Source organism: Acipenser ruthenus, chromosome 41 (assembly GCF_902713425.1).
Source record: "Acipenser ruthenus chromosome 41, fAciRut3.2 maternal haplotype, whole genome shotgun sequence".
Lineage (NCBI taxonomy): Eukaryota > Metazoa > Chordata > Actinopteri > Acipenseriformes > Acipenseridae > Acipenser > Acipenser ruthenus.
Genome location: NC_081229.1, coordinates 8,767,347 through 8,783,469, shown reverse-complemented (window position 1 = coordinate 8,783,469; position 16,123 = coordinate 8,767,347). Strand labels below are relative to the sequence as shown.

The 16,123-nt window shown below is 43.3% G+C and overlaps 1 protein-coding gene across 4 annotated transcripts; it reads left to right on the top strand.

The window, feature by feature from the left end:
- Nucleotides 1–4,031: 4,031 nt before the first annotated feature.
- On the top strand, nucleotides 4,032–14,658 carry LOC131709109 (zinc finger protein 664-like). Of its 4 annotated transcripts, none has more exons than XM_059011035.1 (3): nucleotides 4,032–4,221; nucleotides 6,888–7,395; nucleotides 12,543–14,658. In XM_059011035.1, exons 2-3 carry the CDS (start codon nucleotides 6,915–6,917, stop codon nucleotides 13,259–13,261), a joined length of 1,200 nt encoding a protein of 399 aa, XP_058867018.1. In that variant the 5' UTR covers nucleotides 4,032–4,221; nucleotides 6,888–6,914; the 3' UTR covers nucleotides 13,262–14,658. The 4 variants fall into 4 exon arrangements, 2 of the variants coding, with proteins under 2 accessions (XP_058867018.1, XP_058867017.1); XM_059011034.1 differs by having other exon boundaries at nucleotides 4,032–4,413; XR_009311381.1 differs by lacking the exons at nucleotides 6,888–7,395; nucleotides 12,543–14,658 and adding an exon at nucleotides 5,681–6,869.
- Nucleotides 14,659–16,123: the final 1,465 nt, after the last annotated feature.

The window sequence follows — 16,123 nt, the reverse complement described above, 5'->3', positions numbered from 1 at the left end:
TCTAAAACTCAGTTAATTTTGTAAACTATAGTTTCTCGTAAAGTGTATGTTTCTCCAACAGGTATCCCCTTCCTAAATGATCTTCCATCGCAATGCAGACAGCCAGTGGCACTGCAATAATTCTTCTGTATAATATTGTTCAGGTGTGTTATTGAAATGAGCAGGTAGGTGCAGGAGGTTGAGAAACGAGCCCCCTGGTAAATCTGCTGTGAATGAACTGAATCTCATCACAGCATCAATACGTCTCACCTGTGAGTCTGCAGGGTTACTAATAGGAGTTTGAACAATCAGCTCCCTGGTAAATCTGCTCTGAATGAACTGATTCCCATCATACACAGAAAGAGTACTTGGAACTGCAAACGCAAGTCAAAAAGGAAGTTAGAAAGTCCAGGAGAGAGATAGAAATGAACATTGCTAAGGGGGCTAAAACCAATTCCAAAATGTTTTTCCAATATTATAACAGCAAGAGAACATTCAAAGAGGAGGTTAAATGTCTAAGCGATACAAATGGCAAAATCACAGACGAAGAGAAAAAAATAGCAAATATATTAAATTATTTATTTTCACAAGTTTTTACAAAGGAGGATATGGACAACATGCCCCACATGTCGACCTGTTCCTATGCAGTTTTAAATAACTTTAGCATAACAGAGGCAGAAGTGTTAAAGGGACTAGGAGCTCTTTTAATAAACAATTCCCCTGGGCTGGATGAGATCCTCCCAATAGTACTGAAAGAAGTTATTTACAAACCGCTAACCAAGATCATGCAACAGTTTCTTGACACAGGGGTTGTACCGACAGACTGGAAAATAGCAAACGTAATACCGATCCACAAAAAGGGAGACAAAACCGAACCAGGTAACTACAGACCAATAAGCCTGACTTCGATTATATGCAAACTTATGGAAACTGTAATAAGATCCAAAATGGGAAATTACCTATATGGTAACAATATCCTGGGAGACAGTCAGCATGGTTTTAGGAAAGGGAGATCATGTCTAACTAACCTGCTTGATTTTTTTGAGGATGCAACATTGAAAATGGATATCTGCAAAGCATACGACATGGTTTATTTAGATTTCCAGAAAGCTTTTGACAACGTCCCGCATAAAAGATTAATTCTCAAACTGAACGCAGTAGGGATTCAAGGAAATGCATGCACATGGATTAGGGAGTGGTTAACATGTAGAAAACAGAAAGTACTGATTAGAGGAGAAACCTCAAAATGGAGCGAGGTAACCAGTGGTGTACCACAGGGATCAGTATTAGGCCTCTGCTATTCCTAATCTACATTAATGATTTAGATTCTGGTATAGTAAGCAAACTTGTTAAATTTGCAGACGACACAAAAATAGGAGGAGTGGCAAACACTGTTGCAGCAGCAAAGGTCATTCAAAATGATCTAGACAGCATTCAGAACTGGGCAGACACATGGCAAATGATATTTAATAGAGAGAAGTGTAAGGTACTGCACGCAGGAAATAAAAATGTGCATTATAAATATCATATGGGATATACTGAAATTGAAGAAGGAATCTATGAAAAGGACCTATGAGTTTATGTTGACTCGGAAATGTCTTCCTCTAGACAATGTGGGGAAGCTATAAAAAAGGCCAACAAGATGCTCGGATATATTGTGAAAAGTGTTGAATTTAAATCAAGGGAAGTAATGTTAAAACTTTACAATGCATTAGTAAGACCTCACCTAGAATATTGTGTTCAGTTCTGGTCACCTCATTACGAAAAGGATATTGCTGCTCTAGAAAGAGTGCAAAGAAGAGCAACCAGAATTATCCCGGGTTTAAAAGGCATGTCGTATGCAGACAGGCTAAAAGAATTGAATCTATTCAGTCTTGAACAAAGAAGACTACGCGGTGATCTGATTCAAGCATTCAAAATCCTAAAAGGTATAGACAATGTTAACCCAGGGGACTTTTTTGACCTGAAAAAAGAAACAAGGACCAGGGGTCACAAATGGAGATTAGATAAAGGGGCATTCAGAACAGAATATAGGAGGCACTTTCTTACACAGATAATTGTGAGGGTCTGGAACCAACTCCCCAGTAATGTTGTTGAAGCTGACACCCTGGGATCCTTCAAGAAGCTGCTTGATGAGATTTTGGGATCAATAAGCTACTAACAACCAAACGAGCAAGATGGGCTGACTGACCTCCTCTCCTTTGTAAACTTTCTTATGTTCTTATGTTCTTGTGATTCTAACTCCTACTGCTCCGACTGGAACTTCTGATCAAGAAGCCAAGACCGCAGAGGACACTTCAGGAACGGTGGTCAGCAAAGATCCATCTGATGCTCCTTCCTGAAGCGATATCCATCCAGAGAGAGAGACATCCACCACAGCACATGGTGGACTTTGTGACATAATAACAGGTACATTTAGATAACACTGAGTGAGTTATTCAGGGGCAGAATAATCCCCACACTCTGCAGGAGGTTTAGGCAGTCTACCCCATCCTTCTATAGTTTAGTTAAAATATACACTGTTATCCTGTTTGCAGTGTGGTTCTGTTAAAAAATAAAGGTATGGACAATGGGGGGTAAATAGGAAAACAATAATATGCCAATTAGTGTAGTTTTCTTCAGCTCAGAAAGGGAGGTGTAATAGGAGTTAGCAGTGGTACGTTTGTGCCACCTACTGGAGGCTGGAGAGAAATGTCAAGGTGGCCACTGAATAAAACTTCTGTCTGATATATATATATACTTGAAGTATAATACAGTAGTACACAATTGAAACAAGATAAGATTTTAACTGAACTGATGATATTGTGTGTATTTAAAAACAACTGCAAACGTCAGAACCTAATACTAAATGCAATTAAAACTACTTCCAAACTGAACTTGTTGAAACAAAAATGCAGTCTTTATTCCAACCAACACACCACACGCTGCCTAACCCTGTCACTGTACGTAATGTGCAGGAATCCTGTGCGCATGTATATGTAACCACACTGAATCCTGCGTGCACGTGTATGTAACCACACTGAATCCTGCGTGCACATGTAAGTAACCACACTGAAGCCTGTGTGCACATGTAAGTAACCACACTGAATCCTGCGTGCACGTGTACGTAACCACACTGAAGCCTGCGTGCACGTGTACGTAACCACACTGAAGCCTGTGTGCACATGTAAGTAACCACACTGAATCCTGCGTGCACGTGTACGTAACCACACTGAATCCTGTGTTCACGTGTACGTAACCACACTGAAGCCTACGTGCACGTGTACGTAACCACACTGAAGCCTGTGTGCACATGTAAGTAACCACACTGAAGCCTGCGTGCACGTGTACGTAACCACACTGAATCCTGCGTGCACGTGTATGTAACCACACTGAATCCTGCGTGCACGTGTACGTAACCACACTGAAGCCTACGTGCACGTGTACGTAACCACACTGAAGCCTGCGTGCACATGTAAGTAACTACACTGAAGCCTGTGTGCACATGTAAGTAACCACACTGAAGCCTGCGTGCACGTGTATGTAACCACACTGAATCCTGCGTGCACGTGTACGTAACCACACTGAAGCCTGCGTGCACGTGTAAGTAACCATAGTGAATCCTGCGTGTACGTAACCATACTGAAGCATGTGTTCACGTGTACGTAACCACACTGAAGCCTGTGTGCACATGTAAGTAACCACACTGAATCCTGCGCGCACGTGTACGTAACCACACTGAAGCCTGCGTGCACGTGTACATAACCACACTGAATCCTGCGTGGGACTGAACTGCTCCCTCCCTCCATCCCTCACCCCCCTAGAGAAAGGGTGCTCCCTCCAGTCCAGGGCAGGCTTGAGGCACAGACTGAACTGCTCCCTCCCTCCATCCCTCACACCACTAAGAGAAAGGGTGCTCCCTCCAGTCCAGGGCAGACTTGAGGCACAGAGACTGAACTGCTCCCTCCCACTAAGAAACAGAAAGAGTGCTCCCTCCTAACAAGGATACAGATTTACAGTATATGCTCACACAGCTGCTTCACTAAGGAATACAAACATGTCATGTGACCGAGGCAGCTCATAATGACGTATTAAAAGGGTGCCTGCTGCAGACATTTAAGACACAGCGTCGTTTCAAAGACAACAACAACAATAACGACACCAGTCAGAAGTTAACAACCCGACCGAGCCCCGCGGAGTTGTATTTAATTTATTTATAAATGGTGTTGGGCTCCCGTTGACAAGGCGTGGACGACAACAACAGTAAGTTGTGTTGTTTGTGACGCAGCGGTGTTGCGGAGACAGAATGAACAATCTTTGGTGTGCCTCCACAATACGGCCGATTCAATTTCCATTACAACTCAGACCTGTGACAGAAATCCTCTGCCTGCTGCTATATTATTACTGTTAGCCACAGGTTTTCAGCACGGTCCATGCTTTTTGTGTGCAGCACAGGTAGGTGATATTCTCGGTATGGGTGACCAGCTTTCCAAAGCTCAACACCGGGACACACTGTTAAATAATTTACACGTCTAATGTGTTAACCATTTAAATATAGTTTATTTAAATAGCCATCCTCTCTCTCGTGGTATTATCGGCCTTTTCGTTGTTGATGTGGTTTAACCTGGTGAACTCGGATGCGCGCAACCTCTCGATGCTCTCCTAGTGTCTGGGATAAATCCCGACTGAACTGAACAGATACTGTACGAAACTACACGTGATTGTAGATTCATATTGAATATAAACTACATGGAAACGCATTGCGCGCTGAGAGATAAGCACGTCTGTCTGTGTTAATGACTTTATAAAACAATGTTCTTGATTAAGCCCTGGTCACACCAGAACGAAAAACGGCTCCGATATATTGTACAGCAAATGCAATCAGCTTTTTAGTACACATGCCCACTTTTGTTTCCAGCAAGATGAGGAACATTAAGAAACACTTAATAAATAAGTAAATAAATAAGGGTCATAGGGGGTACGCAGGACGACTCAGAAATGCACAAATAAAAATGAAAGAGAAAATAATGATCTTGAATTTTTTTTACTGTATATATTCTCTAAACCACGATACTTATTTAATACTTGTTTAGCAGCTCAAAGTTAACCAATTTAAAAGACTAATTTCAACTTGTATCAGTGAAGCACAGTGTTTCTGCAGTTAGAAGTATAGGGCAGCAGTGTGGAGTAGTGGTTAGGGCTCTGGACTCTTGACCGGAGGGTCGTGGGTTCAGTCCCAGGTGGGGGGACACTGCTGCTGTACCCTTAAGTAAGGTACTTTACCTAGATTGCTCCAGTAAAAAACCCAACTGTATAAATGGGTAATGGTATGTAAAAATATTATGTAAAAAAATAATGTGATATCTTGTAACAATTGTAAGTCGCCCTGGATAAGGGCGTCTGCTAAGAAATAAATAATAATAAAAATATAAATGCTCTGGTAAACATTAAGGCATTGTCGACTCTTCTATGTGCTTTTAGTACTCGCACACACATGCATATATATATATATATATATATATATATATATATAGAGGTGCATTGGTCCCCCAGAAATCAGTATTTTGGAGAAATGTATTAACTTGCATCCAGTTCAGCCTTACTGTATTTAATGCTGTTTTGAGATTACTGATGCTTTTGCCACAGTGCGCACACATCAATGCCATTTCAAGGAAACATCGAAATTATTGACCAGAGCAAAAAATGTGTATCATCCTTGCAGGCAAAAGTGGAGGTGTTGAAAGCGATGGAAAATGCAGCACCGTACAAGAAAAAGAAAGATGCTGCTGCAGATTTCAACATTCCCACAAGCACTTTGAAAACCGTTCTGAAATAACGGGATACAATAATACAGGCCTGTGAACAGCAAACTGGGTGCAAGTCGTCAGCGTTTCTGATTTGCTCAATACCTGATGCTGAGGACGCCTTGCTTCTGTGTTTTAAAAATGCCTGTGATCAGAATGTGCCTGAATCTGGAATCACTATGAGACACACCCTGAGGAATGAGCACAGCAGCTGGGACATGCACATTTCAACTGCAGTTCATTTGCCATGTATACTTCTTAAAAGTTCACTTACAACTGTATTGTCAATAAAATGCACAGTACTTTTACATTTATAATACTTTTCACTGTACTGTAATTGAAATTTGATTTCAGTGTCACTGTAACTTCCAATAAAAACTCACAGTATTCATTTGGCTTTAGACCCCTGATAATCAGAATTAATGATTTTTTGGTCCCTTGAAATTCATATTAATGAGAGTTGACTGTATATATAATATATAAAAAAAAGTAACTAACATAACTGAAACAAATATGTTAGAACAGTTTGCACAAAATAATTCTACCATGACTAATATAACAGCGTTTCCATTACCTGGTAAACCTGTCAGACGGGTTCAGAAGCTAGTTGACTGGCAGAGACTGAAGCCGCTCGTCAGTTTGACTGGCAGCGATAGGTCTGTGACGGGCCTCTAGACCCCGCCCTTTAAAGGCACAGCCAATCGAATGAGTGTGTGATTGGGCAGTTCCAGGCTTGTTAACAAAGCAAGTGTGCGATGGAGGGAGGATTTGTTTATTTCCTTTTCATGCATGATTCTGATTGGCTGCCTCGTGTGTTGGTCGACATGAAAGCACAATGCAAAGTCTAGTCTAGATCTGCCAGTCTGGTCTTATGGAAGTCTCCTATCTCCTGTCTGTTCAGTACAAATGCTTTAATTCACGGAAACACTGTATATAGAATGGTTAAATAAGTTGAGTAAACTTTTTCAACAGATAAAATCCTTCTTGTAATAAGTTATTACGAGAAATTCTGTGTTCCTTCAATAGTAAAGCCACTCCTGCTATTAAGGCCAGATTGCGTTTGTCCCTTGAATGCTCTTCATAATACTGTATTTAAATAAATAAATCATTTTCTTTTTTTGGTAGCTACTAAACAGAATCCCGTGTGCTGCCATGGACAGTGTGGAGATGGAATCTGTCCAGATTAAAGAGGAGTTCCCTGAACTTGAACTTGTCCCCATTAGAGTGGAGTTCTCTAGGCTGGCTTCCCTCCCCATTAAACAGGAGCTCTGTGAGAAGCAATGTGACAGCAGTCAGTCAGAGGTCTCTGAGATTAAAGCTGAGCACAATGAATTGGAGATCCCCCAGACAGAAGAACCCCTTCCTGTTAAACAAGAAGAGGTGCTGGAAACTGTCCGTATTAAGCAGGAGCCCCCTGAAGTAGAGTTTGAGCACATGGAACCAGGGAAGGAAGAATCTGAGGACTTCAAACCAAACATCCCTGAGCTGGCGCCTGTACGCCTGCGGGAGTGTAGCGTGGTGCTGGAGAGAATCTGCGTGAGAGAGCAAGGCGCTGGAGAGGAAGGCTCTCCCAACAGCATGCAAGGAGGTGGAAAGGAAGACGGGCGCTCCCATTCAGAATGCAGTCTAGCAGGTGAGTGACTCCCAGTAGCTTTTCTTTTTTTTTTTTTTTTTTTTTTATAAATGTAGTCGTTGCCAATGATTTTTTATGATTTTCTCCCAATTTGGAATGGCCAATTATTTTAGGCTCAACTCACCGCTACCACCCCTGCGCAGACTCGGGAAGGCGAAGACGAACACACGCTGTCCTCCGAAGCGTGTGCCGTCAGCCGACCGCTTTTTTTCACACGGCGGACTCACCATGCAGCAACCCAAGAGCTACAGCGTCGGAGGACAACGCAGCTCTCGGGCAGCTTACAGGCAAGCCCGCAGGTGCCCGGCCAGACTACAGGGGTCGCTGGTGCGCGGTGAGCCGAGGACACCCTGGCCGACCTATATAGTCGGAATACACCGGAATAGTAGTACAGTATTCCATGTTTGATTTGGAAATGTCACATTGTAATACATAAGGAACAAAAAAGAAAAACAAAACAAAAAGGAATAACAGTAATTGTAATAATAACAAGAACAATACCTATAAAATAGTTTATTTAGAATAAATAAAACAGTAAAATAATTCTAAATAGTCAAATGACATTTAATATAGAAAAGTGTAAGGTACTGCATGCAGGCAATAAAAATGTGCATTACAAATACCATATGGGAGATACAATCTACATTATTGTGTTCAGTTCTGGTCACCTCGCTACAAAAAGGATATTGCTGCTCTAGAAAGAGTGCAAAGAAGAGCGATCTGAATTCTCAGGTTTAAAAGGCATGTCGTATGCAGACAGGCTAAAAGAATTGAATCTATTCAGTCTTGAACAACGAAGACTATGCGGCTATCTGATTCAAGCATACAACATTCTAAAAGGTATTGACAATGTCAACCCAAGGGACTTTTTTGACCTGAAAAAAGAAACAAGGACCAGGGGTCACAAGTGGAGCATTCAGAACAGAAAATAGGAGGCACTTTTTTACACAGAGAATTGTCAGGGTCTGGAACCAACTCCCCAGTAATGTTGCTGAAGCTGACACCCTGGGATCCTTCAAGAAGCTGCTTTTTTACGTTCTATTAAAATGCGTTTAAAACTACTGCAGCGTTGCACGCTACGAAACTGTTCTGTGTTAAATGCAGTCAAAACAGCATGTTTATTTTAACATACCAAACACAGTGCTTACCTTTAATTAGGATCTCCTCACTTGTATTTTCCCATCATTTCTTTGTAAATCAGATGTTTTGATGTTATTGTTTGTTTTCCTTCAGGATGTTTTCTGTGACACAGTTTTTGTGGCCTGCTTGTAACACGTGACACAACACGAGCACTGACACGAGACTTAGGAGTGGTGTTGGAAGGGGACTTATGATTGCAAATGCTGGGCTATAAAACAGAGTGGTTTTAGCAGCACAGAGGCGACTTTTGACATTCAGCGGGAGCTTACGACACTCTGAAGCAATAGAGAATAGTGTCAGAGGTTTGACTGTTTGACTGTTTTATGCAAGTGTTTTCTATTTACCCTTTTATTTTGTGCCTGAGTTCGACTCTGTTAGCTATTCAACGTCTCCAGTCTTGCAATAGCTGGTTTGGTACACTATTATTCAGTAACTTTTTTTTTTTTTTCTCTCTTCATTATAATCACGCCTAAGACTTGCTGTGCAGTCCAGCGTTGTATTGGTCTATTCATTTTAACTAGAAAATTTGTATTTTTAAATAGATGATAAGTATTTTTACAGCTGTTGATAGATAAATCACATCTGAAAATGTTTCCTGCAGCTATTCAAAACAAGCGCAAAGCTCTCAAGTTCAGCCGCAATAAGACAAACCCACTGTTTTTACTATGACAGTCAAAATGACAGCTGCGGTAGTTCTAGGTATAACGTATTATATCTCTATAAGTTTCTGAAACCCTGGGTCTACTGATGGTTTGAGATGTTTAATATATATTTAGGAAAAGTCAAAAAAGCACAGGTGCCTAGCTGCCAAATAAGTGGAGAAAAATGCATTTAAAAACTATGATGCGTCAAAAAGACCGCTGTTGTAGTTCTAGTGTTAAACATGCCATATAGAGACAAGAGAATATCATTTTAGATAACTGGATACGCCAGACTATAAAAATGTCATTTTTTTTTTTTTTTAATTTAGTCGTCGCCAATTTTTTACCCTGGTTTTCTCCCCAATTTAGTATGCCCAATTATTATCTGTATCCTCGGCTCACCGCTCTCAACCCCCCCGCCGACTCGGGAAACGGCGGATGGAACATGCGTCCTCCGAAACGTGCTCCTGCCAAGCTGTCATTTTTCACACTGCAGATCCACAGCGATGCCACCAGACCTATAGTGCCGGAGGACAACACAGATCTGGCGGCTCCACTGCAGAGCCACAGGCGCCCTATCGGCCACATGCGCGTGAGCCGTGGATTCCCCTGCCGACCTAAGCTCTCCTTACCCGGGCAGCGGTCGGCCAATTGTGCGCCGCCCCCTAGGAACTCCCGGTCACGGTCGGCTGTGACATAGCCTGGATTCGAACCTGCGATCTCCAGGCTATAGGGCACATCCTGCACTCCGCGCGGAGTGCCTTTACTGGATGCGCCACTCGGGAGCCCCCAAAAATGTCTTTTTAATTGAGGTTTAAAAACATCAACCGAGGGAGCTTCCTTTACAGCACTGGGCAGCTCATTCGAGGGCACTTCCCTTACAGCACTGGGCAGCTCATTCGAGGGAGCTTCCCTTACAGCACTGGGCAGCTCATTCGAGAGAGCTTCCCTTACAGCACTGGGCAGCTCATTCGAGGGAGCTTCCCTTACAGCACTGGGCAGCTCATTCGAGAGAGCTTCCCTTACAGCACTGGGCAGCTCATTCGAGGGATCTTCCCTTACAGCACTGGGCAGCTCATTCGAGGGATCTTCCCTTACAGCTGAACACCTTAACCCTTTGCAGACGGCCCATTATAATCTCGATCTAAATCGATTGATGATGTAATTGCTTTCTATGTGGTGACACGTGTGTTATTTTATTTTTTAAATTAGCATAAAAACCTTCGTCTGACTTCAGACAAACAAACAAACAACAGTTAGTCCGGTCTCTAGTTCAAGATCAATATTTTTATTTCATTTTTTATCAATGTGTTTTTTTATTTTTTTCTGCCGAACGAGTCAGCAACCACAATGCGTTCTGCAAGTACAGAGAATTACCTGACAGCATACTAAACTACCCAAAATGTTCCTAACAGAACAAAACCTTTACTGTTGAGAAATGTCTGTGCGACAAACTTCAGGCATGATAAACCAATCAAAATGTATTTCACTAAAGCCCCTAACCAATAGAGTTGAGTTTTTGGACGCAGTGCAGCATTTCAGTATCTGTGGTTGCAGTTGTTATTTGAGATTACCGTAGAACACGGGATCAAAGAGCAAGACCCCGAACGCTTACTGAGCCAAAAGAAATACGATGGAAGACATTTTCATAGAAGATGTTGATGGAGTGAATGCCAGGAGAAGACTATCCCCTGGATTCCGAGCTTCTCCTCACGGATATGAAGATTCTGCAGTGCATGAGTCTGGGAACGCTCTGGTTCTGCTTGTTGAGTTTTCAATAGATGTTAGTTATGTGAAATAAGCCCTGGTTGTAAATAGACTAATGTGTATAAGGATAGTACACTGTCCAATTGTTTAGTGTAGGCTAATGTGTTACGCTTTCAATTTTTCATCAGACTTTGGTGTTGTTACCCTTTATTTTTATTTATTTATTTATTTATTTATTTATTTTACATTATTGGTTACTTTTTTCATTTTGCCATTTATGAATTTGGTCCAATGTAGTATATTACTTGTATACTTATTAATTAGTTATTATAATTTATTTATTTATATTGAAAACATGTTTTTTTTTATATTTTACAGGCAAAGTGCACTAGTATTTTTCTGAAACCAATTTTTCTTTTAAAATCAGAAATATATATATTTTTTTTGTTTGCTGTTGCTCAGACATTATTCATATTCTAACATATGTATGTACATAAGTATACAGACTACATTTGTTAAGAATTAAAAATATTTTTAAAGCAATTAAAAAAAAAGACGAAGATGTGTGTGTGTTTTCTGCTTTTTGTTTTGCTTTCTAGTTGGGTAAATTCAGATTTGACTGAATATCAGAGTGTAACCCCTGGTATGTCCAGGTTTTACAAACACTCAGCTTTTAAAAAAGGTTTCACACTCGATGCTTTAAATGGATATATACATTAACTCACATAATAATCTAAAACCCTGCCATTTGAGGACATTTGTAAAAGATTATCTTTCCAAGTTAGATAATGTACCTGAAGTCCTGTAGCTCTCATCTGCGTTCTAGTTTGCGACTCAGCAGTGTGTGCGTGTTGTATCATTGAACCAAGGAGATAATCTTTTTGTAGATCATTTCTTCAGTTTATAGGGTGCAGTAGTATCCAAGGTGATTGTTAGAGTGGCATTACAGTTATCTACCAACTCTCTGACCGCTCCAGAGTGAGCACAATCTAAAACAGACAAACTTCCAGGATCTTTTTAGAAGTTTATAAATTTAGAGATCTAGTTTTAATACTGCATGGTGGCTGTTTCATAGAGTCGGGAAATAACATTTCAAAGACAACCGCATAGGAGTCTGAAATCGTTAGATCATTGATGGACAGATTCTGAATAATTAGACCACAAGAGATAACCAAGTCTAATGTATGGCCATGAATATGAGTAGGACCAGTAACATGTTGAATAAAACCCAAGGACTCAAGCAATGCCAGAAAATCTCTATCAAGAGGGTCTCTAGCGACATCAACACGTACATTAAAATCACCTAAAAGGAACATCCTCTCATGTTTAACAATAATCGTTGGGATTCAATTCAGTTCTAAAATCTAATGCTGATATAATTGTAATCTGGGTTTGTCAGGGGCAATAGACCTGGAACATTACAGGAGAACTTCAGAGTCAGATTTTGATCCCAGGGCTCGGTTTCACCAGCATCAGTCTTTACTGACTTTGCTTTCACACAGAAAGGCTTTATGTTTAACTTTGCATTTTTAAACTGGTGTAACCCAGAGCAAACCCCACAGCTAAAATGCACACACTTTAATCCACTTCACCACCTAGCCACATGCCCTAAGCCTACAAGCAGTACCTCTTACTTTCTTTCCTGTTCATATTTTCCAGGTTCCAGTCCAGCAGCTAAAGCGAGGGCGGGCACTGGAGAATATCCTGACAGTGGGAAAGGTTTAACCCAGCTAGGGCATTTAAAAATACACCAACAAACTCACACAGGAAAGAAACAGTATTGCTGCTCTGACTGTGGGAAGAGTTTCAGTTATTCAGGACACCTGAAAACACACCAGCGAATTCATACAGGAGAGAAACCGTATCACTGCACTGACTGTGGGAAGAGTTTCAATGTGTTGCAAAACCTGAAAACACACCAGCGAATTCACACTGGAGAGAAACTGTGTATCTGCACTGACTGTGGGAAGAGTTTCAATGTCTTACAAAATCTGAGAAGACACCAGCGAATTCACACAGGAGAGAAACCGTATCACTGCTCTGATTGTGGGAAGAGTTTCAGTGTGTTACAAAACCTGAAAACACACCAGCGAATTCATGCAGGAGATAAACCGTGTCACTGTTCTGACTGTGGGATAAGTTTCAGTCAGTCAGCACACCTGAAAACACACCAGAGAATTCACACAGGAGAGAAACCGTATCTCTGCACTGACTGTGGGAAGAGTTTCAGTGTGTTACAAAACCTGAAAAGACACCAGCGAATTCACACAGGACATAAACCGTGTCACTGTTCTGACTGTGGGAAGTGTTTCAGTCAGTCATCACACCTAAAAACACACCAGAGAATTCACGCAGGAGAGAAACCGTATCTGCTTTGACTGTGGGAAGAGTTTCAGTCACACACAATCCCTGAAAGCACACCAGCACATTCACACAGGAGAGAAACCCTAAGGACAATGTTCATTCAGAAAAAACAATAACTTTGCATTATGAATCCCTGTGTGATTACTGTGTTGTGTATCGCTTTTAAGAACATACATTTTAACCACCCAGCTGCCCATTTATTTTGGCAATTCCCCCAATGGCAGCATTATATAAGTATAAATATATTCTCACAAGAGTGACAAATTTGGACTTGCATGCGCTCCACATGGAAATCGCGGCATAAGCAGCTAGGTGGTTAAATGGTAAAAATGCTCTTCCACTCTCTTGCACTCTGATTGTGTCAGAAAGTGGGCGGAGACGCGGACACGTCACAAGAGGCTTCTCTGCTGTCAGTTTAACTCAGGCTGTCAATGCAGTCAGTGCCTGGGAGCGGGAATATGCAGAAAGGAAACTATTCTGCACCTCATCTGATGGACGAGTCAGGAGAAATTGATAACTCAGTGTGGGGAATGAGTTTCAGGGTTTAGCATTTAAACTGCATAGACTTGAAAATAAATAAATTGATGGAACGAGTATCCCGACCCCGGTATGTAGCATCCCAGAGACAAGACTGCACCGTCCTTACTGGACAACCGCCTGGAGGGTTTGTCTTGTAAATTCATCATGATTCTAAAACTAATAAATGATTATGGCCTATAATGCACCTGGATTCTGTGGGAGACATTTGTAGTTGTAATTTAATGTACCGTACCATGACATTTCAATTATTAACCCTATGAGACTTGAGATGCTGTGATGTTAATGAAGTTTGTCTTTCCCTTTCCTCCCCCCAAAACAGCCTAAAACTACTTCAAAGGACTAGATATCAGTAACCTGCCAGTCTTGCCTAAACAAACAAAGCTGATTCTTCTCTTTTAATTAAGAATGTCTGTCTGAAAGAAGAAGGGGAGTTGGTGACCTGTGTAGCTGCGTAGAGTAGGTTCCGTTAGCATTACAGATTCAAGATTGACTCAAAACCTCAACATAATTAAAGAAATTTAAAAAAAAGTAAAACGAAGAGCTAGAGACTGCGTTTTGGCTCGGTGGGAACCTGCCTGCAAGTCTAAAACAGCGTTTCATTCGGTTTGTACCCTCTGCTACTTGGATACCAAGACCAAAATCGCACAGTGAGTGCTGAAGCTGCGCGGGAATCGGATCCACGCGCTGTGACTGCTGAAGCTGCGCGGGAATCGGATCCACGCGCTGTGACTGCTGAAGCTACACGGGAATCGGATCCACACGCTGTGACTGCTGAAGCTGCGCGGGAATTGGATCCACGTGCTGTGACTGCTGAAGCTGCGTGGGAATCGGATCCACGCGCTGTGACTGCTGAAGCTGCGCGGGAATCGGATCCACGTGCTGTGACTGCTGAAGCTGCGCGGGAATCGGATCCACGTGCTGTGACTGCTGAAGCTGCGCGGGAATCTGATCCACACGCTGTGACTGCTGAAGCTGCACAGGAATCGGATCCACGCGCTGTGACTGCTGAAGCTGCGTGGGAATCGGATCCACGCGCTGTGACTGCTGAAGCTGCGTGAGAATCGGATCCACGCGCTGTGACTGCTGAAGCTGCGCGGGAATCGGATCCACGTGCTGTGACTGCTGAAGCTGCGCGGGAATCTGATCCACACGCTGTGACTGCTGAAGCTGCACAGGAATCGGATCCACGCGCTGTGACTGCTGAAGCTGCGTGGGAATCGGATCCACGCGCTGTGACTGCTGAAGCTGCGCGGGAATCTGATCCACACGCTGTGACTGCTGAAGCTGTGCGGGAATCGGATCCACACGCTGTGACTGCTGAAGCTGCGCGGGAATCGGATCCACGTGCTGTGACTGCTGAAGCTGTGCGGGAATCGGATCCACGTGCTGTGACTGCTGAAGCTGCGTGTGAATCGGATCCACGCGCTGTGACTGCTGAAGCTGCGCGAGAATCGGATCCACGCGCTGTGACTGCTGAAGCTGCACGGGAATCGGATCCACGCGCTGTGACTGCTGAAGCTGCGCGGGAATCGGATCCACGCGCTGTGACTGCTGAAGCTGCGTGGGAATCGGATCCACGCGCTGTGACTGCTGAAGCTGTGCGGGAATCGGATCCACGCGCTGTGACTGCTGAAGCTGCGCAGGAATCGGATCCACGCGCTGTGACTGCTGAAGCTGCGTGGGAATCGGATCCACGCGCTGTGACTGCTGAAGCTGCACGGGAATCGGATCCACGCGCTGTGACTGCTGAAGCTGCGCGAGAATCGGATCCACGCGCTGTGACTGCTGAAGCTGCGCGGGAATCGGATCCACGCGCTGTGACTGCTGAAGCTGCACGGGAATCGGATCCACGCGCTGTGACTGCTGAAGCTACACGGGAATCGGATCCACGCGCTGTGACTGCTGAAGCTACGCGGGAATCGGATCCACGTGCTGTGACTGCTGAAGCTGCGCGGGAATCGGATCCACGCTCTGTGACTGCTGAAGCTACGCGGGAATCGGATCCACGCGCTGTGACTGCTGAAGCTGCACAGGAATCGGATCCACGCGCTGTGACTGCTGAAGCTGCGCGGGAATCGGATCCACGCGCTGTGACTGCTGAAGCTGCGCGGGAATCGGATCCACGCGCTGTGACTGCTGAAGCTGCGCGGGAATCGGATCCACGCTCTGACTGCTGAAGCTGCGCGGGAATCGGATCCACGCGCTGTGACTGCTGAAGCTGCGCGGGAATCGGATCCACGCTCTGACTGCTGAAGCTACGCGGGAATCGGATCCACGCGCTGCATGGGAATCGGATCCATGCACTGTGACTGCTGAAGTTGCGCGGGAATCGGATC